The 27,850-nt window shown below is 38.2% G+C and overlaps 1 protein-coding gene across 7 annotated transcripts in view; it reads left to right on the top strand.

Annotated features, from left to right (window-relative positions):
• The window catches only part of ATXN2 (ataxin 2), a 126,006-nt gene that overhangs the window by 62,745 nt on the left and 35,411 nt on the right, over nucleotides 1-27,850 (top strand). For 4 of the 7 annotated variants that reach the window (XM_042961874.1, XM_042961873.1, XM_042961878.1 and 1 more), the window contains exons 6-18: nucleotides 3,180-3,304; nucleotides 5,535-5,626; nucleotides 6,117-6,314; nucleotides 7,777-7,955; nucleotides 9,824-10,033; nucleotides 12,655-12,837; nucleotides 15,322-15,519; nucleotides 15,901-16,008; nucleotides 16,268-16,338; nucleotides 24,164-24,468; nucleotides 25,640-25,703; nucleotides 26,819-26,971; nucleotides 27,352-27,418. In XM_042961874.1, the coding sequence (XP_042817808.1) occupies nucleotides 3,180-3,304; nucleotides 5,535-5,626; nucleotides 6,117-6,314; nucleotides 7,777-7,955; nucleotides 9,824-10,033; nucleotides 12,655-12,837; nucleotides 15,322-15,519; nucleotides 15,901-16,008; nucleotides 16,268-16,338; nucleotides 24,164-24,468; nucleotides 25,640-25,703; nucleotides 26,819-26,971; nucleotides 27,352-27,418 (1,953 nt within the window). The remainder of the gene's footprint in view (nucleotides 1-3,179; nucleotides 3,305-5,534; nucleotides 5,627-6,116; nucleotides 6,315-7,776; nucleotides 7,956-9,823; nucleotides 10,034-12,654; nucleotides 12,838-15,321; nucleotides 15,520-15,900; nucleotides 16,009-16,267; nucleotides 16,339-24,163; nucleotides 24,469-25,639; nucleotides 25,704-26,818; nucleotides 26,972-27,351; nucleotides 27,419-27,850) is intronic. The other 3 variants (XM_042961875.1, XM_042961877.1, XM_042961880.1) reach the window with 2 other exon arrangements.

Genomic DNA, 27,850 nt, shown 5'->3' with positions numbered 1-27,850 from the left:
ACAATTAATTTTCCAAACTTTGCAGAAATCCTGGCTACAACATTTTACTATTTAAGACCAACATTGTTTTTTCAAAAATCCAAACATGGGCGCCTGAGTGGCTCACAGTCAGGTGTCTGACTCTTGATTTTGGGTCAGGTTATGATCTCACAGTCGTGAGATTGAGCCCCGCCATCAAGCTCTGCTCTGTGTGTGAAGCCTGCTTGAGATTCTGTCTCTCCCTTTCCCTCTGCCCCTTTCCTGCTTGCAGCTGTGCACGCATGCACGCACTGTCTCAAACAATCCAAACATTGAATTTTCAGAATTTACAGTATTAGATATTGTTCACAGTGTAGAATGAAATATCCAGGTCTTGCCTCCTTGTAGCTGATAATTATAGAGTGTTGGCCTGAAATATGGTGTTTATGACCAGGGTTTTCCCCAGTATCCTAACACTATAGCTTCATTTTTGTGCTCTCTACTTCTGTTCATCTTTTTTACATCTTTCTCTAAACTCTTTACTCGTCTTTAAAAAGGGACTTTCTGTGGTGCCTGGGTGGGTTTTTTTTTTTTAATGTTTATTTTTGAGGGGGAGAGAAAGAGAGAGAGACCGAGTGTGAGCAGGGAAGGGGCAGAAGGAGAGGGAGACACAGGATCTGAAGTAGGCTCTAGGCTTTGAGCTGTCTGCACAGAGCCTGACACAGGGCTCGAACCCATGAACTATGAGATCTTGACTTGAGCCGAAGTTGGATGCTTTACCGACTCTTGAGTTTGGCTCATGTCATGGTCTCCTGATTCATGAGTTGGAGCCCATGTTGGGATCTGCCCTGACTGTGGGGAGCCTGCTTGGGATTCTCCCTCCCTCTCCCTCTCTCTAGATCTCCCCTGCCCCTGCCCTGCTCACAGGTTCACTCTGTCTCAGATAAACAAACCTTAAATAAAAAAGGACTTTCTTTTGAGGAGGATTTAAAAGCAAGAAATATCAGTATTAAGAGAAACACAACTTTTGTGTTTTCTTTTCCCCCTTTCTGCCTTGAAAGAAAACTGTCATGCTAAGTAACAACATGTGAGTAGTTTACTCCTTTTACAAGATCGGTATTATAAACAGAAGATTTAAGATAACAATACAGTATTGAAAAAAATCGGTTACTTATTAATGGACTCTTAATACAGCCTAAAATTGTGATCAGCAGATTAAAACTTGGTTCAGTGAAGTGTTAGATGCTTGCTTTTCCACATTGGGTCCCTTTTGGTTTTGTGTAGGATAATACTGATAAGAACACATTTATCAATTTGAGGACAGCTTGACTCAGTCCTTGTCTTTCCTGAACACTTTGACAGACACACACGCGCACTTCCGTGAGAATAAGTCCATTTATGTGGTTCTGTAAAAATATCTCTTGCTGCTTTGAGCTTTAATTTCTTGAATAAAAAGAGTATCCTCTTCAATTCTGGGTTGCCACGTAAGTAAATGCTTTATGCACTGAAGCAGATGCCTTTCAAAAAACTAGTGTAATTAAAACATGAATAGGATCAGCAGTATAAGTTAATAATCGTAATAATCGTATTGCTTACTGCAAAACAGGACATGACTGGCTTGAATTTTCCTGTATTATAGTTTTCTGTTCTGTTTTTGCGAGAAAGTAGGGAATTTCAGTAAGTTCAGGAAGTTATGACGTTCTCTTGAAGTTTTACTGGCAAAATTAATTTTTACCAAGAATTCGTGCAACCATAAGGTGATATAGAATATGGCTTGTATCAGGTGAATGTCACGTAAGGCCAAGTTTTTGGGACCATTAGTGTCTTCCATCTGAAGGTGTCATTATGAGGACAGCAGCATTCTGTTAGACCCTCTTAGAGAGCTTTTCCAAGGTGCGCTCATCTTCCGGTGGATGCTCTGTCCCACTCCTCGCTAAGGCGTGCTGTTGTTGGGATCCCCCCTGTTATGCTCTTAGCTCTTGTAATTGCTAGTAATAGGAGCTACGCTGCTGGAAGAGCTGGCAGCTAAGCCCACAGGTGCAGTTATGCTTTTATTTCCTGGTGTGCACGCACACACACCCATCCATCCCTAGTTTGGGATGAGAGGAGGTAAGAGCTAGTAGTGACACTGGGCTTGTAGTGCCATGCCTAAATTGGCTGGCTCGAATTTCTTTGGAATCACCTTGCCCACTGGGGAGCCAATGACCGTTATAGAAATCGTACCAAATAAAAAAAAAATCCCTCTGGAATTTTCTCTTTTAAGAGACACCGCTGTTGATACTTCCTTTTCCCACTCCTTGGTGGCAGCTTATAGTAAGGGTGAAGGCATAGTGACTGGGAGCTAGTATCTTCTAGCAGAAAAGTGTGATTCCCTAGCCCTGTGCTAGGTGGTAACCCTGTGGGCCCAGCCATTTAAGCGCAAGCCTGTATCTTCAAAGCATTTGCCCATACTATTGTTGCCCAAGTAGACTTACTTACCTGGTCCTAACACCTATCTAGAGAAAAATTTTCTTCACTGGACAGCAGCTACTAGATATTTCCTGTCAGCTGAGCATAGTAATGCTCTCACAAGCTAGTGCTCCTCGTTAACATTAGTCAGAGGAGGAGAGAGCACAAAGAGTGAGAAAGTGTTGGTGGGAAGTCCAGGTACATAGGCCTGCCACCTGAACCTTCTGGGGATAGGTGACACTGTGGGGCCTGAATTTTGTAACAGAGTTACAGGGAAAAATGGATTCTATGAAGGGTTTGGTCACTTAGACTGGCTTCAGTTACTGATGGCGAGAGTATGTTAGGATATTGCCCTCTGCATGTAGACTTGGATTCAGAAGTTAAAATATCTCCATATGTTTGGCTGCAGCTCTGAGATTGTATCTAATTAATGCATCCATTAAACAAAAACCCTACTTCAGGTTGGATTGATAGAGATCTTCTGGATCACTTCTGAAACACAAAGTACAGTAATTATTTTTAATATAATGACTTGTGTGAATACCTTAAAACATACTTCATATGGCTTAAAATTATTTGGGAACATACCTTCACTGAAAGTTTTTTGAAGATGATGGTATTAGAAGCATGACATCTCTGAAAGCATACCATTAATTCTATTCTTTCTATTTCATAATTACTTTTCACATACCTCTTTGTTGATAATTTATGTATGTATTAGCGTAGCCTGTTGTCTGGCTGTATGATCTTTCAACTAAGTCCATCTTTTGCAGACGCTTTTACTGACTCTGCTATCAGTGCTAAAGTGAATGGTGAACACAAAGAGAAGGACCTGGAGCCCTGGGATGCAGGTGAACTCACTACCAGTGAGGAACTGGAGGCTTTGGAAAACGACGTAGTAAGTAAAATCTTTTTGCTTAGTATCAGACTGTGGTCATGTCATGTGATATGGTGTGACCTCCTATCATTTAGTTTTAATTGAAGTATATTGTCATCATTGTAGCGAAGGTATTTAAAGCAGCAGTTTTTTTGTCTAAACAGAGACTTCTCCCCACACTTAGGAATTATTCCTATGTTTTTAAAGTAAATCATAACAAGCAACTTACAAATTTAAATTGGAAAGCATGGGAAACTGGAAATACTGGCATGTTTTGCTTTGAAAGCTTTACAGAAGAAGGCAGCCTAAGAAAGGGGTGTCTTAATTGTTGACTTTACCTAGAGGTGAGGTCAAAGTATGACTCTTAGGCTTCTTGTCTGAGGAAGAGGTACTCACTATTGAGATACGTAGTGAGTTTACGTAGTTACCTATAGACATTGGGATTAGAAGACTTTAACTTTTTTTTTGAGAGTTTAAGTTTGTTGTTGTTTTTTTTTTAATTTTTTTTTTTTTTTTTAACGTTTATTTATTTTTGAGACAGAGAGAGAGCATGAACGGGAGAGGGGCAGAGAGAGGGAGACACAGAATCTGAAACAGGCTCCAGGCTCTGAGCTGTCAGCACAGAGCCCGATGCGGGGCTCGAACTCACGGACCGCGAGATCATGACCTGAGCCGAAGTCGGCCGCTTAACTGACTGAGCCACCCAGGCGCCCCAATTTTTTTTTTTTTATTTTAAGTTTATTCATTTTTGAGAGAGAGAGAGAGAGAGAGAGAGAGAGAGAGAGAGAGAGAGAGAGACAGAGCATGAGCAGGGGAGGGGTAGAGAGAGAGGGAGACACAGAATCCGAAGTAGGCTCCAGGCTCCAGGCTGTCAGCACAGAGCCTGACGCGGGGCTCGAACTCAAAAACCATGAAATCATGACCTGAGCTGAAGTCGGACGCTCAACCGACTGCGCCACCCAGGTGCCCCATAGTTGTTTTTTTTTAAGTTTTAAGCGCAGAGCCTGACACAGGGCTCAAGCTCATGAACCATGGGATCATGATCTGAGCTGAAATCAAGAGTTGGACACTCAACCACCTGAGCCACCTAGGCACCCCAGAAGACTTTTACTATTTACTGGATATCCTCCTGCACAGTTTAGATTTTTTATATGGAACATATACTACTTACGCAGTTTTAAAGCCTCTATATGTAACTGATCTCCAGCCCACATGTTAGCCTCAAGCAGTTGCTTGATTGGTGGTATTACAGAATAGTCATGCCTGGAGTAGCACAGAAGGACCCAAGATTGATGGGTGCCTTCAAAGGCAAGCTTTAGTATTAAAGTTACCATCAGAAATACTGGGATAATGCTGTGTCCTCTTTCTGAGATGGATAAGGATTATGCACTCTATTTTGTCCCTTTACACCATTCAGACTTTAAACGTTGAAGGGGTTGCAACATTAGTGAAATGACTATCTAGGCATTAATATTCACTAGTGAAGATTCTTGCAGCCTCTGCCCCCAGTTGGTTGATTCTTACGGATTAAAGAATGCAGGCTAGCTTTTGACAGTGGTAGTTTCCTCATAGAAGTGTAGAGTTATCTACACTGAGGTTACAGGTTAGCATACTGAGCCCTTTGCTCAGGGCCCATAGAAGCTGTTAATGTTGAGACCAGTTCTAAAACCCAGCTCTTGTGACTTTGCACAGTGATTGTGTGTTTACTCTCTCATGCTGCTGTCTCTTCGAGCATACCCAGGGGAAAGGGGGGGATGGCCAGGATCTGGTACCATGCTCACACCTTGAAATACGGATGCAGCAGTGAAAGCTTTGGCTTATTCCCTTCTTCCCCCGAAACTCTGGAAGTATTTTTGGCTGTCAGAAAGCATCCTTTATCCCTCGTAGATCTCATGATCAGTCAACTCAAGAAGGTCTCAGGTATTTGCCCTATAGAAAGATGGCTGTTAAGGAGTAGGGAAAGAATTCTGACCTGAATGCTTACGTTTTATGAAGTAACTTGAAATGTTCTAAACTTTTACATATATTGTCTGAAATAATTGTTTTATATAGTCATTTGCCACTTTGTAAGGGGTGATATATAGAAGAAAAATTTTTTCTTAAAACGTTTTTAAAGGAAGTTTTTGCCTGTTTTTTAATTAGCTAGATTTTGCTGTTATATATGATAGATAGTGTTAATGCAGGATATTAATTGTACTTAAAGAAGAGAAATACTTTGTCATTTTGAAAAATGAACTTTATTTTCTTCTAGTCTAATGGATGGGATCCCAATGATATGTTTCGATATAATGAAGAAAATTATGGTGTAGTGTCTACATATGATAGCAGTTTATCTTCATATACGTAAGTTTAGAAAATTGACTTTTTTAAGCGAATTTGTCTTTGATTTTCATCAGCTTACGTTAGGATGTTGAATAAATAAATATTTCTGTTGGATTTTAGTTTAAATAATTATGTGAAAGAATTAATCCTGTCACTACCTAGGCTGATAAATTCTCATTAAAACGGAATACATTTAGTTTACATATAACCTAATTTTATGCTCTAGATAATTTTTTTTTTTTTTTTAAGCTGTAAAAACTCTGAATTTGCACGTATAGATGTTATGGGGCAGTAGTCAATTTAACCAGTTTTGGAAATGTTACATTCCTCTAGGGAAAAGTGAAACCGAAAAAAAAGCTAATTTTGACTTATACATAAGTAGATCAGTGTAATTCTTCTATAGTTCTACCCGTATTTCAAACTCTCAACTTTCTTAATAGTGTTTTGGGACAGTTCTATAAACTGTGACTTTAAAATACTCACTTTGCTTTTTCTTTTCCTCACGTTTCAGGGTACCCTTAGAAAGGGATAACTCAGAAGAATTTTTAAAACGAGAAGCAAGGGCAAACCAGTTAGCAGAAGAAATTGAATCAAGTGCCCAGTACAAAGCCCGAGTGGCCCTGGAAAATGATGATAGGAGTGAAGAAGAAAAATACACAGCAGTTCAGAGAAATTCGAGTGAACGTGAGGGCCACGGCATAAACACTAGGTATTTAAAGGAAATCATGATGCAGTATTTTGGATACACAACTCAAGGTCTGTGTGAGAAGGTGTATTATTATTATTATATTTCATCTGCCTTTAATATAGCTTAGGTAGAGAATGCAAGTGGAATTGGTTTAAGATTCTGTTAGAGAAAAGATTATAGTAATTTTGGAAAATATTTTTTGAGCATCAAGCTTTACGAAGCCAAGTGTTGGAAATACAGTGATGAGCAAACCAAGGTTTGGAAGAGCTGCTTAAAACACAGTGATCAGATAGGGGTGGGGGTGCACAGAGCATAGTAACAGATCGCTAGGATTTGCTAGATTAGAGGTGTGTTCAAAGTATTAAGAATATCCAGAGTGAGGATGGCCTACCATGTAACTGTGGAGTCCGAGAACGCGTCACAGAGGAGGTGATGTTTTGTGATAAGATAGTACATGTGTCTACTGCCCAGAGAGAAGTATGAGAGGGGCATTCCTTGCATGGTGAAAAGACACGTGAAAGAACCTAGCCAGCTGAGGACGAGGCTGGTTATTTTGTACGTCTGGAATACAGGGTGCTGTTGGGGGTGCAGTGTTGGCATCTGGTGATAGGAACTGAGGTAGTGAAGGACTTTGTGTCATGTTAAAGAGCACGCTGTAGGCAGGGGATGGTGTGAATGAACTCTGGGACATTGACAGTTGGTTGAAACAGGGAGACAAGTTAGTGTATTGAAATTGTTCAAGTGTGAGAACTTGGTAACCACCTAAGCCAGGGCTGGTGATAGAAAGGTTAGAAAAACCAGTTGACCCTAAGGTTTCTTTGATAACTAAGTTGATTGATGTTTGTACTGGTAAAACATAGAGCAAGTGTGAGGGGAGATAGAGTGAGCTTATTTGTTCAATTTATCGCAGTTGAGGGGCTCGCAAGCCTTAGATAGATTTAATTCGTAAACACGTGTTGAGAACCATCTGCTACATACCTGATAGAATAAGATATAAATTCTTGAAGACACAACTTAGAGTCTGAAGATTGGAATTAAAGTGTTGTTCAGTGGGAGATTTTGAGACTGTGGGACTGGCAGTGTGGATTTTAGGATTCGTCAGTATTGCTGGTATTGAATGAAAATCCAATGACTAGCCACAGACCAAGAGGAAACAAAATAGAGAAAGCAAGGACAAAGAAAGTTTCAAGAAGACAGACCACATTTGATATTAGAATCAGCCGTCTAGAGGCCAAGTAGGATAAGAATGAATACACTTGTTAAACTTTTTTGCTTAGGAGGAGAATCTGAGAAAAAAGGAAAGGCTAGAGGCTAGACCTGAGGGTAACATGGAACAATAGGGGTGTTTGGGAGTGAGACAGTTTGGTTTAGTGTTTAACCTTTTTATAACAAGCATTCACTTCTGCCTAAATTACTTTTCAATTTGTTTCATTGGCCTGATATCTATTAGGATAAAATGATTTAGAGGATCTCTCATTTTCAGGGAAAATAAATATATTCCTCCTGGACAAAGAAACAGAGAAGTCATATCCTGGGGAAGTGGGAGACAGAATTCACCGCGTATGGGCCAGCCTGGATCGGGCTCCATGCCGTCAAGATCCACCTCTCACACTTCAGATTTCAACCCGAATTCTGGTTCAGACCAAAGAGTAGTTAATGGAGGCAAGTATTTTGACCAAATTTGTCAACGTCAGTGATCAGATACATAGTTTTCTAAGTATTTAAGTTTAGCATAATTGGTAAGAGCATGCACACCTTCAGTGATTTCTGTGGAGTAGTTTTTACTTCAAAACTATTTAAAATTTGCTTTTGTGGATATCAAATGAGTAAAATTTGTATAAGTCTTTGGCATATATCGTATTTAGTATGATGAGATTCTCACATGGTATGATAAAGTGCTAAATTTAGCCAAAGATACTCACTTGGCCAAAAAACACTCCACGTATAAAGAAATTGGAAACTTTGGGTAGGCTCTCAATTTTTTAAAACCCTGGATGATAAAATGATTTAGACACGGTTTATATGGAAAATCCTAGTCTGTGTGAAACGCTCAGTGGTTAATACAGGTTCATTTTCGTAAACTGTTTATACATTTATATTCTGCTTACTTCAAGAAAGGATTTGAGGTAACTTGCTGTACAAGACATGACCAAGAGTCATGTGAAGAAGGTGAAGAAAGAAATGTGCTTAAATAAACGATAAAAACAACTCTTAGTTTAAGGATGGATATTATAGTTTAGCAGAAGTAAAGTGAAGGAGACTTGCATCTTTAGAGCAAGAAGATATTTTTCCGCTCTACCTCTAAATCCTAGGGTGTGGATCTTCCGTGTGAGTCTGGGATACTGGACAGCAGTGTTTTAGGCCACAGGGAAATACAATAGCAATACTACTTTACTCACCCGGGGAACAAAGTAGACGTTCAGTTTAAGGTATTCACGTTTGGAAAGCTAAAACGGAAAGGAGAGAACACTGAGTTTCCAATTTCAGTTGTTTCTGTTGAGTCTCTCTCCAGAATTCCTCTCCAAATAAACACTCTTGAGTATTTTCTGTACTTAGCGTTGGGGGTGAAATTTCTTTGCTCACTGAGTAAAGAATTTTAGTTGTTTATGAACAGAATTTCCAAGTAAAAAACCTGAAGGGGGCTAGGAAATGTATGATACTCAAGTGTGTGGAACCCTATGGAGAGGAGACCTGGACTGTTTCCTAAGATTAAGGTAAGTGCTGTGTGCTGTGTAATGTTACACATTAGCTGTATCTTTACCTGTGCCTGTCCCTCAGTGTCACTTTATTTGGTGATGACTGCTCTGTAGTTGCATTCTTTATTAAGCAGTCTCTTAAATAAGTGTTTATAAGTTATTTAGCAGGTCCCCCTTCTTTTTTCTAATTTGTTAAGATTGGAATGTTTTCTTGAAAAGGCAATGAATATTAACCTTTGTCACTCCTGTGACTCAAAAAATAGTGGTAATGGTTTATTTCTACTTAAAATGGACTTGCTTGATGAGATTTCAAACTGAGTCTTCAAGTATAAACTAGATGAAAATCACAGATGGTTATAAAAAAACCCAGCATTTTTAATGGGATATAATAGCTGCTGCTTATTTTCATGTTTCAAAAGCTAAAACTAATATAGTAAATAATCTTATTTTCCTGAGTTTTGTGATTTATTGTGTGAAATTATCTAGTTTATGTTATATTCCTTTTAATGATTGATTACTGAGAAACAGTTATAGAACCAGGATTAATAGGCAGAAAGTCTTAACTGTCTTCTTCAATAGTATGTGTAGATCCTAATTAACCCTTTGGGAACGTGTGTTCATTTAAAGAGACTTAATTTTAAGGAGGTTAAAGTAAAATGTGAATTTATGTCAGTTAAGTTATGCTAAAACTTATCACAAATCAAATGACTGTCCTCAAAGGGTTAAAATGTACAAGAAATCATTTTTGTCATTTTACTTTTTTTTCTGTTTACTTTTTTCCCTCATTTTTTTCTTTAGTTTTTATACTTTCCTTCATATCATTTGTTCTGTCAGGTGTTCCCTGGCCATCGCCTTGCCCATCTCCTTCCTCTCGCCCACCTTCTCGCTACCAGTCAGGTCCCAACTCTCTTCCACCTCGGGCAGCCACCCCTACACGGCCGCCCTCCAGGCCCCCCTCGCGGCCATCCAGACCCCCGTCTCACCCCTCTGCTCATGGTTCTCCAGCTCCTGTCTCTACTATGCCTAAACGCATGTCTTCAGAAGGTACAATACCACAATTTGTTCATGTTTTTGTTTGTCTTTGTTTAACTCCTATGTGAGTTTATAATTACAAAATAGTTTCCTCTTCATTATTTAATAACCTATAATTTCCGTGTTTTAACTTTAGTTTATTAAAACTATTTCTATTAACCTTTTGTTCATGAGAAATGTGGTAAATACTGTGTGAAGCAATGAACTGTCCTGGATTGTAAGAATGAGGGTTTAATCTCTGCCTGGTAATGATGCTCTTTTACAGCCCCAGAAGGTCTACTCCAGGTTTCTGTCCCTCTCAATATGCAATGTAAACAGTGGCTAATGATGAACAGTGAACTTTCTTTACCCAGTCTTGGCCTTACTGTAGAAGCTATCATAAAAAATAAAATAATGATAAAAAAGAACCTATTATTTTACAGTTACTTGGCCAAGGTACTAGCGAACCTACCTGTTGGCCATAGGCAGGAATGGTGGTTTAGAGGTCCTTTTTGAGAGGGACAGTCCATGTAGTTGCCTTCCTGTGTTTACTCTTAGATTATGATATGGAGATTGGTCTTATGTTTGGGGGATTTAAGAAAATTAGCGTCATAATATTTTCTAGTGAAAGTCTAATCTGGAAGAAGTCCTTGGTCTAAGATAAAGTTGTTACTAAAAACCGTGTGCCCTTGTCAAAAACAAAACAAAACAAACCTGTAGTTTTCATGCAATATTTGATGCTATACCCTCTGTTGCTATGTAGCAAATACATGGAGGTATTGTAGGAAGGTCACGTTTTAATATAAGTGCAGTGCATATGTTAAAGACCTGTTTTCTGAATAACTCCTTTTGATGTTTATTTCAGAGTATTTGTGTTAGAATTTTGATCTGCTTTGTTCATTAAAATCGCAGTTGATACAGTTACTGTTGAGACTAATACAGTTTTCTGGCAGTGCTTCCCTGGAGAAAACTATGTTGGCTGCTTTTTAATAAACTGTTGCCATCTAGGCAAGACGGAGGTCATGGGATCTTCACTAAAGTAGCTAACCTTGAACAGCATGTTGCACTGATTTTCAAGGTGACTTCCTTGCACAAAAGTGCCTGTAATGGTGGCCACTAAACAAGAAGTTAAATTCTATTGAAGTATTTGTTGGGATGCATTGTTTGAGTAAAAACAGGACTCACTAGTGAGTACGTACATCTTCACCACAGTAAATTGTCAGGACTGCTTATGGACTGACTATTCGGGCAGAAGTACACCCTCTGCATATTGAGAGGCTGCTACATTATCCAATTTTTCTTTTTAACTAGTTTCAATTAAACTGTTTTCCAGTCATGTAGTTAGATGACACTGAAGCATGTTTAAAGTGTGAACTTCACAAGTAAAACCACTAAATATTAAATACAATGGTTTTATGTATTTAGTATAGGTGGGTACATTTTGTTTCTGTATTTTATGTATTATCAAAAAGAATGAATTTTTTTCCAAGTTAAGAGTTTGATTTCATTGTGCTATACCAATTAGCCTTCTTGTTCTTTTTCTCTAAATGGGTGTAAAAAAAATATATATAGATACACAGTTACCCAATTCGTAATTCAGTTTTTTTAATGTAAATCCCTTCTCCAGTTGAAAATTATGATATATAACATTAACATTTCTTTTTAACATTGTGTCCGTGGGTAAATTCCTACTGAGAACACAAATTTGTTTGACATTCTAAAGAGTTCAACAGCAAGGTGAGGGTGAAGATTGGCTTTGACATTAACAGTGAGTTTTACTGAGTGTTAGCACTGTCTGGCTTCTCTACTGAGAGCAAGTCTGTCTACTGTTTTCACCTGATTGTTTTGTTCGACTGCAGAGTAGACTTTTTAGAAATAGAAATCACAAATGGGTTGACAGAATTAATGACCGAGAATTTTGACAATTTATATAGTGCAAATTTCTTCTCCAAATGTCAATTATTCTAGTGTTTCAGGTCTTTTCAGTAGAATTTTCAGCTCATAGCCTGGTTAAGTATGAGAAACTGCTTACAGGTGAAGACTGCTTTAAGGCATGGGTTGTAAAATTTATTACCATGGCAGAAGAGGTAGACAAACTAAGATTTTATAGAAATTTAAGAAAGGTGTGTAGATATGTTTCCATAGTATAAAAGCATATAGGGATCAATAGTCTTTTATTTAAAATTTTTTTTCCTAATTTTAGAAGTAATACAGAAAATTTGAGGGGAAAAGCTAAAAGTGTGTGGTAAAATAAAACTTAGGTAACCGTAACTTCTGTTAACATTTTATTGTTTTTATTTTTATATGCCTACAAGTAATGGATATAGATTAAACAAATTGCCAAAAGTCTTTGAAAAGTTATGACATCTCTTTGATTTCTTATGTCAGCTTCATCCCTCCCTCCCTTTAAAAATAAAGGGAAATAATCTAAAATTTATTTATAAAACCTTATGGCATTCCACAAAAGAATTCTGAAAGAATATGGCCAAAAATACGTTGTTTTGTTTTTGTTTTTGTTCATTCTTTTATAACCAAGGAGAAAGTAGAGAGAGAGGTGTGTGTGTGTATGTGTGAATGGGGTATATGTGTTTAGCAGAAAAGTTGTACTGATGGACGTTGTATCATTTATGTGATGTTCACTATTCCTTTCTTAGGGCCTCCGAGGATGTCCCCAAAGGCCCAGCGACACCCTCGAAATCACAGAGTTTCTGCTGGGAGGGGTTCCATTTCCAGTGGCCTAGAATTTGTATCCCATACTCCACCAAGTGAAGCAGCTGCTCCTCCAGCAGCAAGGACCAGTCCTGCGGGGGGCACGTGGTCATCAGTGGTCAGCGGGGGTAGGTAACACTTGGCTTGGAACATAATGACAGCGTTCATTTTGTAATCCTGCATGTACAAAGGGCTCCACCACTCACTATATGTTAGAGCAAACCATGTGATCATTCTGAGTTTCAGTTTTGTCAATGGGTTAATTTCTGCCTGTTCTACTTTATGGACTTGTGATAAGATTCATATGAGATTTGTAAGTATGAACATAAGTCGTAGCTTTATAAAGTACCACTCAAATATAAAGCAAATACAGTATGAGGGACCATACTTCCTATCTTCTTAGCAGTGTTGTCCACAGATTCATTCCACAAACATCTGGGCTCACAGTGCTATGTGTTTCTAAAATTAAAAAAATTTTTTTTTCTAACGTTTACTTATTTTTGAGAGAGAGAGAGAGACAGAGAGTATGCGAGCCGAAGAGGGGCAGAGAGAGAGAGAGGGAGACACAGAATCCAAAGCAGGCTCCAGGCTCCACGCTGTCAGCACAGAGTCCGATGCAGGGCATGAACTCACAAACTGCGAGATCATGACCTTCCCCGAAGTTGGCACTTAACTGACTGAGCCCCGCAGGCGCCTGCTTTGTGTTTTAATAGCATGTGTATATGGCGCTAATTTCTGATTGTATTTCCCTTATGAAGAATATCAAACATAACTCGAGGGGCCCAAGTTTTATCTGTGATTAGCCTGAGGAATGTGCTGACAGCAGTTATAAAATTATAAAAAATACACTTTGATAAGAACTTACAGTTAATTTAATGTTTTGCTTCCATAACTGTGGAGAGTTAGAGCACGCAGTGATAGAGGTTTTTTGTTTTGTTTTTGTTTTTGTTTTTGTTTTTTTTATCATCTATCTTAATCAGCACATAGAATCTTTAAAAGAAAAAAGATCTTGGGGCACCTGGGTGGCTCAGTTGGTTGAGCCCCTGACTTCGGCTCAGGTCATGATCTCGCAGTCCGTGAGTTTGGGCCCCTCGTTGGGCTCTGTGCTGACAACTCTTGAGCCTGGAGCCTGCTTGAGATTCTGTGTCTCCCTCTCTCTCTGCCCCTCCCCCACTCATGCTCTGTCTGTCTCTCTCTCTCTCTCTCTTTCTCTGTCAAAAATAAACATTTAAAAATTTTTAAAAAGAAAAAAAGATCTTTATTTTAAAAAAATGTTTTAAGTTTATTTATTTTGAGAGAGACAGCACAAGTGGGGGAGGGGCAAGGGGGTGGGGAGAGAATCCCAAGCAGGTTTCGTGCCAACAGCACAGAGTCCAACGTGGGGCTTGAACTCACAAAACCGTAAGATCGTGACCTGAGCTGAAACCCAAGAGTCAGATGCTTAACTGAATGAGCCACCCAAGTGCCCCCAAGAAAAAAGATGTTTAAACTTAACCAGAAATATCTCCAAACTCTGCTGAATGCTTTAGTTGATATATATTGCTCAGAATCATGTATGTATAATTTTATTGTAAATTCCCTTGTACTTCTGTTTTCTTCCTTGATCTTTAAAGAAAACCAAAAGAAATTAGATTTTAGATATTAGAAATTAGGTATTAATTAGGATAATCTAGTTAGAAATTAGATAGTAGTTATTAGAAGGAAATGATTCATTTAACAAGAGAATGGAAGGTCTAGAAACCTATTTCTTCTGTTGTACCATTAATTATTTGACATTACTTAGAATCTGGAGATGAATTTGAGAGTAACAACATGATTATAGAAGTGAGACAATAGAAACTGTTGTTATATTTATACGCAGAATAGTGTTACAGGTTTGTTTTTTTATACTTATTAGAAAATTGACAGTCGTTGAAGTTTCCTTTCCATGATCCTATGACTTCAAAATGTAAAGAACAACTAGAGTGAAGCGAATTGAACCATTTTCTCTAAATCTTTGAATCTGAGTTCTACAAATAAGTTTATAATGGAACAGGAAACCTATTAGATGCTTACTTGAGCTCAAGTGGAGTATGAATCCCAGCATCAATTACCTTCCTCTTTTAGCTAAATCGGTTCCCCAATTTTCTTAGTTATTGCAAAGTGGCTCTTGAAGAGGCAAAAAAAGAACATACAGGATTGGCTGCAAGCTGCCAAAAGGTGTTTGAGTTTATTATTTGAAGGAGGAACAAATAAGCCCATTTCTTTGGGACCTTCTACCCCATTATTAAAGAGACCTCTCACTTCATCTTAAAAAGTAGTGTTTATCCTGTCTTAGAATTCCAGGATCTAACGTGATTTAAAGTACTTCCTTTTAGAATTAATACATTTACTTACAAGGAAAAACTACATTTGTACTTAGGTATTAATAATTGTTGTCATTCTTCAGATACTTGTGTTCTCAGTCACCACCACGATTCCTTAAGACTTCTGAAAAAACAGAGTGATGGGATAAAGAGTAATCGGGATGGTGGTCAAATTAGGACTATTTTACCTGTATTTTCAAAGAAGCCTCTTTGAGGAAGTGACATTTGAGCTGAGAATTTAACGTATAACTTTTCTCTTTCTTCTAGTTCCAAGATTATCCCCTAAAACTCACAGACCCAGGTCTCCCAGACAGAACAGTATTGGAAATACTCCTCCTGGGCCAGTTCTTGGTTCTCCCCAAGCTGGTATTATTCCAGCTGAAGCTGTTGCTATGCCTGTTCCAGCTGCATCTCCCACGCCTGCCAGTCCTGCATCCAATAGAGCTGTTACCCCATCTATTGAGGGTATGTAAGAAAGGGCTTCCAGCTCCAAAATGTCATTTGTGAAGTTCATTGTTAGAGTTTAATGTTAATTGTATGAAAAATGCAATGTCCATTCATAGGTATATATTTGAGCATACATTTAAAATTTTACATAAATGGAGTTGTTTAAGTAATACTACTAATTTCATAAATGTTATTCTTGAATGTCTGTTAAACAGGGCTGACATTCTTGGGTAGTAGCTATTAATATAAATAAACTTACTGGTGTTTGATAGGTCTGCAAAGGAGAAAAGCTTCTGGTTAAATGGAAATGTTTTTTCCCAAAAACTATAGTAAATAAAAATTGTTGAATATTTTCCCATTTTACTTTTTTTTTTTTTTTTTAATGTATTTTTTTTTTAGCTAAGGATTCCAGGCTTCAAGATCAGAGGCAGAATTCTCCTGCAGGGAATAAAGAAAATATGAAGCCCAGTGAAACATCACCTAGCTTCTCAAAGACTGAAAATAAAGGTTAGAGCTTTAAAAAGTCTTCTTGTATAACTTGGAAATAGGAAGGATATGTCTGATCTCATGCCAAATACAGATTGTTTTTGGTCAACACTTTTTCTTAGGATTGTGTGTATTTAAATGCATAAATTGACCAATGTCAAAATCTGTGATTAATATATTGAATAAAAGAACTTATTTTCATTTCTAGTATCTCCTCCTAAAAGGATTTTAAGTTAAAGATTTGCAGTAAATCTGTATTTAACTGTTCCACATTTCACAGGTATATCCCCAATTGTTTCTGAACATAGAAAACAGATTGATGACTTAAAGAAGTTTAAGAATGATTTTAGGGTAAGTGTTACTATTGATTAATGAGTTAGGATTTTAATGTCCTAAGAATTTTCATATCCTTCATTTACAAAATATATGCACACCCAGAAACCTCGAATGATGTGTGTAGAAAGCTAAGCATTCTTCAAGTTGTCTTTGCCTGTACTTTTAAGTAGGTAACTAAAATCATGTACTATGATAAGAACTAAACAGGTATCAAATGAAAGAGAATATAATTGTGACATTTGAAGCCATCATAACATAAGTTATTATTTGGTGTTCATTTGATTACATTATTCAACGAAGAGTAGAGCAAAGCTGAGGCATTAATTACCTGATGTGGCGAGTGGATGATGGACTGGACCTCAGTGTTCTTAGGTAGTTGCAGATTTATACTTTGTGCACAAATGTATTGATAGAAATCTTTCTCTAAAACCATTTCTCTGTCTTAAGTCTTGTTAACATACTCTAATCTCTCCTGGATGACCATTGCATTCTTTTCTACAGCCTTTACCATAGTAATACACTTTGCATTTCAAGTCATATTTTGAGACCAACTCAGGAGGTCATCTTGAAACTTAGCTTCTTAGAGGGAAAAGATCTGATGATTAGCCTTAGAAAAAAATGGCTGTCTTAAGAGATGAATCAATCAGGGGCGCCCGGGTGGGTCAGTCAGTTAAGCGTCCGACTTTGGCTCAGGTCACGATCTCACAGTTCATGGGTTTGAGCCCCACATCCGGCTCTGTGCTGACAGCTCAGAGCCTGGAACCTGTCTCACATTCTGTGTCTCCCTTTGTCTCTGCCTCTCCCCCACTAGTGCTCTGTCCCTCTCTCTCAAAAATAAAAATAATAAAAACATTTTTAAAAAATTACAAAGAGATGAGTCAAATCAAAAGGCAGCCTTTTCCTAGCTTGCGTTGGCTTCCTAAAAATTAATAAATTTTTGCTGATAGCTTAATTTTTATTGTCACCATTCAAAATATTACATATCATATTTTATCACAATTTATTCAGCTTTAGTGCTGTTAATAGGTGTGAATTTTAATTTTTTAAGCTATAGTTAATGCATGGATGGGACACCAAGAATTATGACTGAATGCCCAGACGTCTGGTTTAGTATGTCATGCCCTCCAACACAATTAAAGCCCTCCTGTGTACTTGGCTGCCTCAGCTGCATCCTCCTGCCAGAGGGAAGGGTTTCTTTCCAGTGCAGTTCTTGATGCTGTGTCATTGAGTAGATTCCTGAAGAAGAGATGATACTATTTTGCATGATCTTCCGTTTGTTATAAATTGAGCTCATGCTATAGGAATTGCCCATTTCCTTAGCATTTTTTACAGTCAGACATTCAGGTCCCTTCTTACTTGAATTTAATTTATTATGTTTTGAAGGAAAAAACATTTTTACTTTGGAGCATATGAGTTAGTACATTTCTTGTAGCAGTTATATTGAGATATAATTTACATGTTATACAATTTAGCCATACAAAGTGTACAATTCAGTGGGTTTTAGCATATTCACAGAGTTGTACAACCATCACCACACTTAATTTTAGAACATTTTTCTTCGCCCCAAAAAGAAACACCATAGCTCTTAGCAGTCACTCTTTTGCTTTAAACCCCCACCCCAACCCCCCACCTTTCCCTAGGTCCTGAACAGTTTACTTTCTGTCTCTATACGGTTGCCAGTTGTAGACATTTCATATGAATGGAATCATGTAATATGTGGCCTTTTGTGTCTGGCTTCTTTCACTTAGCGTAATGTTTTCAAAGTTCATCCATGTTGCACCATTTAGAAGTACTTCACTGGTTTTATGGATAAATACTATTCCATTGTATGGATATACCACATTTCATTTATCCATCATTTGATGTCTCTTTCAGTTATTCCCACGTTTTGACTATTATAAATAATGCTGCTATGAACGTAGTGTAGTTATATTTTCATTTCTCTTGGCTATAGATATCTAAGACTGGAATTCCTGGGTCCTGTGGTAACTCTGTCTTTAGCCTGTGGAGGAAAACGTCCAGACTGTTTGCCAAAGCAACTGCACTGTTTTGCATTTCCACCAGCAGTATATGATGTTTTCTGATTGTCTACATCCTTACCAACACTTGTTATTGTCTTTGTTATTAGAGCCATCCTTGTGGTATCTCATCGTGGTTTTGATTTGCATTTCTCTGATGGCTGATGATGTTGAGCATCTTTTTATGTGTTCGTTGGCCATTTGTATATCTTTTTTTAGAGAAATGTCTATTCATTTTAAAAACTGAGTTGTCTTATTATCAAGTTGTGAGTGAGAACTTATTATCAAGTTTATGTGTTCTGTGTACAGGTCTCACATCAGATACACGGTTTCTAAATTTCTTCTACCATTCTGTAGATGGTCTTTTCACTTTCTTGATGTTGACCCTTGAAACTTGAAAACTTTTGATTTTGTTGAAGTCTACTTTATCTTCCTTTTCTTTTATTGCGTGTGCTTTTGGTGTCATATCTTAGAAACTTTTGCTTAATCCATAGTCATAAAGATTTATTCTTATTTTCTTGTAAGAGTTTCATTTGAGGCTGTGATCTTTTTTGAATAATTTTTTAATATTGTGTGAGGTAGGCTTCCAGATTTATTTTGCATGTTGCTCTCGCTTGTCTCAGCACCTTCTCTTAAAAGGGTACTGAATTGAATAATCTTTGTCCCCTTGTGGAAGCTCTGTTACTGGAGTCTGAACTCTCCTCCGTGACATCTATATGTCTCTCTTTTTGTCAGTACCACAGTGTCTCTAGAGTTAGTATGTTTTTAAATAGCCTACACCTTCATTTAGTAGAAAACATTACGTAATGTTCTTGTACTATTAGATCACAACTTCCTGCAATCTTTAACACTTGACTCTTAAATTCCAGGTAGTTGTAGGATTAGCATTCTACGTCTTTAGGACTTCTAATCTTACTTCTGTTGGGGGCCTGAATAAGTGTGAATGTATTATTAAGTCTCTTACAAGTAACTTTCCGGTCCATAAGTGAATACTGGAAAGCAAGGAAATAGTATTAAGAATGTTTGAGAGTAAGCTTATAATTTCCTAAAGGTAAAATAGCATTATTAGTTTACATTTATTATTTCCTATGTGTCCTACACTGTCCTAAGTGCTTGTGTGATAAATCCCTTAGTGTCCTAACATCCCTTTGAAGTAGGTTCTATTCTTTGAGGCAAAGACAAGTTAACTAACTTGCCCAGAGTCACATGGCTAGTTAAAAGAAAGGCCTGGCCATCTGTGTGTTCAAGTTTCTAGTAGTGCATTGGACAGTATCTAATGCATAGCGTGTCCTACATAGTGCATAGTGTCCTGCATACCTGCATGTCCTGCATAGTGTTCTGTGAATGAATCATCAGAGCCATCCTCATGACATGCACTTGGCCTTGAACTGGGGTGGTTCACAAACATCTGTAGTCTTTCATTGAGACAGAATTAGGAGTACCCTGTGGTTTTGTCTTTTCCGTTCATTTTCCTTGACACCCATCTGCAGGATCTAATGTAGCTGTGTGCAGGTTGCTTATAGCTTTATGTGTGTAAGAATTGCTAGTAATTTGATCTGTTACAGATTAATGGTACGAGGTTTGGAGGTAAGTAGACTATCTGGTTTGAATCTTGCCTTTACAAAACCATGAGTATGACGTTGAAACATGTTATCTGCTTCTCTGAAGCTGAAATGGAATTACTGTAGAACCGATTTCATAGTGTTCTTATGAGAATTAAATGAGATGCTACCTGTAGTGTTTAACATAGTACATGACCCACAGTGTCTATTCAGTAAATACTAATTCCTATTAGCAAAGTAAAGATGATCGAGAATTTTACTGTCAATCAGTATTTTCTTGTTCTCTAAGTCACAGAAGAATTTCAGTTTTCCCATTAAAAGTTTATACTGCCCAAAGCAACCTATAGATTCAGTGTAGTCCCTATCAAAGTACCAGTGGCATTTTTCACAGAAACAGAATAAACAATCCTAAAAATTGCATGTTACTACAATAGATTTCAAATGGCCAAAGCAATCTTGAGAAAGAAGAAGAAAGCTGGAGGCATTCCTGATTTCAAACTATGTATAAAGCTGCAGTAATAAAGAATGTTACTGATGTAAAAACAGCCATATGGGTCAGTTATAGAAATAGAGAGCCCAGAAGTAAACCCATGCATATATGGTGAACTAATTTATGACAGGAGCCAAGAATATAGAATGGGGAAGGGACAGTCTCATCCATAAATGGTGTTGGGAAGACTGGACTGTCTAACACTATACCCAAAAATTAATTCAAAATAGATTAAAGACTTGAACGTAAAACTCCTGGAAGAGGGGCGCCTGGGTGACTCAGTCGGTTAAGCATCTGACTTCAGCTCAGGTCATGATCTCTCGGTTTCGTGGGTTTGAGCCCCGTGTCGGGCTCTGTGCTGACAGCTGGGAGCCTGGAGCCTGCTTCAGATTCTGTGTTTCCCTGTCTCTCAGTCCCTCCCTGACTCATGCTCTCTCTCTGTCTCTCAAAAATAAGTGAAAACAAACAAACCAGAAAACCTCCTAGAAGACTTCGGCATAAGCTCCTTTACATTGGCAGTGGTGGGCAGCAATATTTTTTGGTTTGACATCAAAAGCAAAAGTAACAAGAGCAAAAATAACACACAGCAAAGGAAACCAACAAAATGAAAAGGAAACCTACTGCATGTAGAAAATATTTGCAAATCACATAACTGATACGGAATTAATATCCAGCATGCATAAAGAATTCCTACAACTCAGTAGCAAAAGAACAAGGAAACTGATTTTAAAATGGCAGAGGGTCTAAATAAACACTTTTCCAAAGAAGACACAGATAGCCAACAGGTCCATGAACAGGTGCTCACCACCAGTCACCAGGGAAGTGCGAATCAAAACCACAATGAAGTATCCCCTCACTCTTTTAGGATGGCTATTACCAAGAAGATAAGAAGATAAGAAGATAACAAATGCTGACCAAGACGTGCACCTTTTGTGGAAACATAAGTTGGTTCAGCCACTAAGGAAAACAGTTTAGAAGTTCTTCAAAAATAAAAATTAAAAATAGAACTACCATATGATCTAGCAATTTCACTTCTGGGTAATTATACAAGGAAATGAAAATACTAGCTGAAAAAGATAGCTGCACCCCATGTTCATTGCAGCATTATTTACCATAGTCAAGACATGGAAGCAACCTAGGTGTCCATCGATGGATGCACGGATAAAGAAAATTGTGTGTGTATATATGTAAGCACACACAGATACACATGTATTTTTATATAACATATACGCAAATGTGCACATGCATACACGTTATGTAACAGAGTATTCAGCCATATAAAGGAAAGAGATCCTGTCATCTGCCATGACCATGGGTGGACCTTGAGGGCATTATGCTAAGTGAAATGTCAGACAAAGACAGATAATTGCATAATCTCACTTGTGTGTAAAATCATATAGAAAGAAAAGAAAAAAAACTCATACAGGTTGATGGTTGCCATAGGCCAGGGGGCAGTGAAATGGGGAATGGGGTCAAAAGGTACAAACGTCCAGTTATAAAATAACAGTTACATCAGGAGATGTAATGTTCAGTATGGTGACTACAGTCAGTAATACTGTATTGTATTTGAAAGTTGCTAAAAGGCTGATCTTGTTTTTAAAAAATATTTATTTATTTTGAGAGAGACAGTGTGAGTGGGGGAGGGGCAGACACACACACACACACACACACACACACACACACACACAGAATCCAAAGCAGGCTCTAAGCTCTGAGCTGTCAGCACAGAGCCTGATGTGGGGCTCGAACTCGTGAACTGCAAGATCATGACCTGAGCTGAAGTCGGACGCTTAATTGACTGAGTCACCCAGGTGTCCCTAAAAGAGTTAATCTTGAAAGTTCTTGTCATAAGAGAAAAAAAATTGTAACTGCACTTCACGGCTGTTAACTAGACATACTGAATTTGCAGTATATACATCTATTGAAGGAATATGGTGTATGTCTGAAACTAATACAACGTTATACATTAATTATAGTTCAATAAAAGATAAAGTTCAATTTTGGGGAAAAAGTCTTCAGTTTTCACTTAGGTTTACTTACTATACTGCAGGTAGGAAATACAGCAGAATGCTCAAAAGTATGAATTGTGCCTTAGTTTGCCCATTTGTAAGGTAGTGATAATAGTGTCTATATCACATAGGTCTGTTGTAACAGCTAAATGAATGAGTTTGTAAATCATTTAGAACAGTGTCCAACCACAGTATTATCGATAGATTTTCCTTTATACGAATACGACAACAGAAGTCTTATTTTTGCCTCAGAGACTCTTATAAATACTCAGAGAATCTTATGCAGTATACAGGTGGTCTGTTAGGTTGGTAGCCTCTACTAAAGACTTATGTGAACAAATGGCGGCTTAAACATTAAGTGCCTATATTGTGGCTTAAATTGCCACCGGGTGCAAATAATGTTCCTATCACCTTTTGCCCTGAGCTGCTTGTGGACTTTCTAACTCTATTGGTGATGCAGTGAGGCTTGAGATGCATAATGCTGTGTGCCAAGCCTCAGGAGTGAGACTTTGACATTTGTTTGCCCGTCTCGAGGCTTGAGACATAGTTTGTGTCTGTTCAGCCTTGCAGTCCCTTCTTGGTGCTTGGAGCGGCTGCTTATATTCTCATTGCCTCTTCAGCTTTTTAGGTGGTGCCTTTTTCCTTCTTTTTTTCTTGTTATTTCCTTCATCTATTTCTCTCTCTTTTCTTTGGAGTATGGCATCTTAAATCATCTTGGGACGGTGGTAGCATTGTTTTCTTCTGGCCGGCAAACTTAAAAACCTCAGCAACTATTTCATTGACATCTTTTGTCTCCTGCTTTTCTTCATGGTACTTGTATTTTGCAGTTTCTTTCTTTACAAGTTAGAAGGTCTAACTGACCAACATGTCTAGTCCAGTGTCCCTTTGAATCCACCTACTTGTGGCTTCCCAGCCCACTACTTCTTGAGTCCAGGCCCAGGACTTAGTCCAGCCTCCATAATGGTCACTGTATATGCTCACTTGGCTCCCTCCATTTCATTTTCCGCAAGACTACTGTGTTCATCTTTGTGAACTACCAATCTGCTCAGTACTAAACCTCTTTAAAATTCTTCAGTGACTGCTCGTTTTCCTGAGAATTAAAAGCTAGAGTCCTTAACGTAGCTTTCAAGTTCGTTTATCATCTTGTCCCTCTTCGGTGAATTTGCCATTTCTTTACCCACGCATTTGTGCTTCAGCCAGTAGTGCTTTTCTGTTTCACAGTGTGGAGCCGTCTTCTTCTCTTCCCTTGGGTTTTTAAGCATGTTGTTTCTTTAGCTTAGACAATTCCATTTTCCAAACTACTACTCCCCCCCCCCCCGCCCCCACCAAATCTTTTCTACCTTAGACTCGATGACTTTCACTGAAGAACCTTTTTCTATAAGTTGCTTTTCCTGTAGGATCCCATAGCATTTACCACATTTTGTTAAGTATCTGGTCTCACCCAGGTGATGGGCTGTTCGAGGATAGGAGCTCTTCCATGTTTTCCATACCGAGCAGGCACAATTTCTGACCCAGGGAAGGCAGGAAGTAAGTATTTAACTTTTGAGTTTAGGACGTTGGAGTGCTTAGATGACTGTGGTTGTGTTGCATATACATTGTGTTCTGCTATTATTGCTTTATAATAAAAACATTCTTAAAGTAATGAAAAAAGCCTTATTCGGTATATCTCAAGCTTACAAATATTAGTTTGCTTATACTCGTGGAGAAAATTCATTATAAAGTTATTTAAAATATTTAAGCATAATTATTTCCTTTATTTAGTTACAGCCAAGTTCTACTTCTGAATCTATGGATCAACTGCTAAACAAAAATAGAGAGGGAGAAAAATCAAGAGATTTGGTCAAAGACAAAATTGAACCAAATGCTAAGGATTCTTTCGTTGAAAATAGCAGCAGCAATTGCACCAGTGGCAGCAGCAAACCGAGCAGTCCCAGCATTTCCCCTTCAGTCCTCAGTAATGCGGAGCACAAGAGGGGACCTGAGGTCACATCCCAAGGGGTTCAGACTTCCAGTCCGGGATGCAAACAAGATAAAGATGATAAAGAGGAGAAGAAAGATGCAGCTGAGTGAGTAGACCTCGAATTGAGCACATCCTGTTATTTGCTTAGATGTTTCTTAAAGGGTACAGGGCCCTTCAGCTCAAGAATCTGTCTGGACATTTGGACCTGTTTTGTAGGTGGACCTCAAGTTACAAACAGCTGGGCTAAACCAGTGATGTCTTAAGTACATCAGGTCTTTGCACTCTGCACTTCTCTTTTCCTTCCCCATTTTTGTTTCCCATGGTCAAAAACTAGACTAAATTAAGAAAGTTTTTTTTTTCTGTAAATGTACAAGGAGTTGAAAAATTACTGGCTTTTGGGAATTCTGTCCCCTGGCCGCTAGTCAGTACCCACTTCCTGGCTCTGCTGCTGAGACCGGAAACTGTCACTGCCGAGAAGAGGAAGAAGTATCTGGTGCCCCTACTTGGAATTCAGCATGTTTTCTATCATAAACAGTGTTTTACTTAATGGTTAGATTTGTTAAGATAAACTTAATTCTGCACATTCAGGGTATTATCAATTGAATGGATCTTTGTGGGCTAGCCTCAGAACCTAATCCAAGCTAACCACTGTTAATTCATTTGTTCTGGTCTCCATACAGTCCAGTTATGGCTGAACTTTTGGAGTGCGGCTTGTTGATCAAAAAGAGTGCTGCTGCTTAATTTGAAGCAAAAGTTTTTATTTCTTAGAGTCATGATTTTTCCCAAGGCATGTCACGGAGGAAACGCTTTGTCACATTAGAAAATACTGCGTGCTAGGGGGCACCTGGCTGGCTCAGTCAGCAGAGGGTGTGACTCTTGATCTTGGGATTGTGAGTTTGAGCCCCATGTTGGGTGCAGAGGTTACTTAAAAATAAAATCTTAAAAAACAAACAAACAAACCCACATGCTAGAGAATTGATATATTAGGGATTGCTTTTAGGAATATTTTGTCTTACCAGTTTAAATATTTGTTGATTGCCTCTGAGAGAAGAACTATATATTAACTTTTTTTTTTTTTAGTTGCCCCTTTTTGGCCGATCCTTATCAGATTAAAGAGTGGGAAATTCATGCATATGTTTTAATGAAGAGGATTAGTGATTCAGTAAGAATTGTTTAATGTATGTTCAGCAGTTTAACAAAACAGGTATGGAAGACTTGAGAGAAACATAAGTTCCATGCAGATTTTACTGGCCCTTTTTAATTTTCCCCTGGTTTAGGCAAGTGAGAAAATCAACACTGAATCCTAATGCAAAGGAGTTTAACCCTCGTTCCTTTTCTCAGGTAAGTTTGTTTCTTTCTTTGAAGTAATCTAGTCTCGAAAATGATAAATGTAGTAGTAGTAGGATTTCCCCCATACCTGCCATCTACAGTCAGTTATAGGATGCTGAAAAACCTGTAGTTTCTGTTCCTTTTTCTGTGGTCATTTATGAATACTTCTGAGCCATGGAAAAGATTCATGTTTTGAGCCATGGAAAAGATTCATGTTTTGTTTTGTCATCAGTTAGATGTGATCTGGGGCAAATCTTTGAATCTTCCTCACTGGCTGGCTAGCGATGAACTATTATTCTATTAAATTTGTAAGAAGATATTTCTTTACTTTTAGAAACACTTTCCAGGGGGCACCTGGGTGGCTCGGTTGGTTAAGCATCTGACTCTTGATTGGGTCATGGTCTCACAGTTTGTGAGTTTGGGCCCAACATCGGGATCTGCGCTGACATCGCAGAGCCTGCTTGGGATTCTCTCTCCTTCTCTCTCTGCCCCACCCCTGATGGCTCTCTTGTTCTTTCTTCTTTCTTTTCTCTCTCTCTCTCTCTCTCTCTCTCTCTCTCTCTCTCTCTCTCTCTCTCTCTCTCAAAAATTAAGTAAACTCTAGGGGTGCCTGGGTGGCTTTGTCAGTTAAGCGTCCAACTTTGGTTCAGGTTGTGATCTTGCGGCTCATGGGTTCGAGCCCCATGTCAGGCTCTGTGCTGACAGCTCAGAGCCTGGAGCCTGCTTCGTATTCTGTGTCTCCCTTTCTCTCCACCCCTCTCCCACTCACGCTCTGTCTCTCAAAAATAAGTAAACAATTAAAAATAATTTTTTTTAATTAATTTTAAAAAGACGTTAAAAACTTTCTCCAGTTCCTTAAGGATCACTTATTTTTAGGTGCTTAAAAAGCTGTCATTTTTAGTAGTATTATTGATGTTGGCAAATTATTGTAATAAATGAGTTGGCAAATTTAATTTCCTACATAACTTTTTCCTTTTATTTTAAACATATGGAAGTTTATTTTCTAAAGTTTTTTTCATTAAAAGGGACTAATTTAAAGTGAGTAGATCTTAGAAAGATGAGAAGATCAGTTTTCAGATTGCAATAATAGCTTTTCATCTGAAGATAGTTGATTTTTATTTTTGTAGCCAAAGCCTTCTACCACCCCAACTTCACCTCGTCCTCAAGCACAACCTAGCCCATCTATGGTGGGTCATCAGCAGCCAGCTCCAGTTTATACTCAGCCTGTCTGTTTTGCACCAAATATGATGTATCCAGTCCCAGTGAGCCCAGGCGTGCAAGTAAGTCCTAGAATTTAACGTGCACTTCCCCTCCCTAGTTATTTTTATTTGACCCCAAGCACTCTCTAGGTATGGGGTGACTTGAGGTAGTGATGGTGAAACAAAAATACTTGAAAAGAGGAGGCATGTGATGGCATGGTATGTTTTTAGTATAAAATGTGAGAATGTTTTCTGGTGAGAAAGAAAGATGGTTTAGATTTACTGGTTTGGGGTTTGTCCTTTTAGGTGTGAGTGTGATTTTATTTTTTAATGACTCCTGGCAAACCAGGAGACCTCAGAACTAGCTCTCTAACAATATACCAGTAAGAGAAAATAGTAAAATATATTCTTACTATCATAAGAGCCTAATTTTCATTTTTTTTTTTTTTAATTCTCTCAAGCCTTTATACCCTATACCTATGACGCCCATGCCAGTGAATCAAGCCAAGACATATAGAGCAGGTAAAGGTGAGAATAATCCTGCCTGTGTTTGCTTGTAAGTGTGCATGCTGCATGAATTAAGTAATATTTGTGGTTCAGCTTTGACTTTTGATGAGCCTGTATGCTGACTTGTGGTACCCAACACTGCCTAAGGTGTTCAGATGTATTTTTTTTTTAATGTGTATTTATTTTGGAGAGAGAGAGTGTGCATGCAGCAGAGGGGCAGAAGATCCAAAGCAGGCTCTTTGCTGACAGCAGAGAGCCCAGTGCGGGGCTTGAACTCATGTACCATGAGATCATAATCTGAGCTGAAGTCAGATGCTTAATGTACTAAGCCACCCAAGCACCCTAAGATGCATTTTTATGAACAAAACTAGGAGAGGAGAAATGCTCATCAGTTATGATTGTTCAAAAGAATTCTTTGAAAAGAATAATTGAATTCTGAAGTTTTCAATGTTA

Source organism: Panthera tigris, chromosome D3, assembly GCF_018350195.1.
Source record: "Panthera tigris isolate Pti1 chromosome D3, P.tigris_Pti1_mat1.1, whole genome shotgun sequence".
Classification (NCBI taxonomy): Eukaryota; Metazoa; Chordata; class Mammalia; order Carnivora; family Felidae; genus Panthera; species Panthera tigris.
Note: the sequence above shows the minus strand (reverse complement) of the source record. Positions and strands in the feature narration are given on the sequence as shown.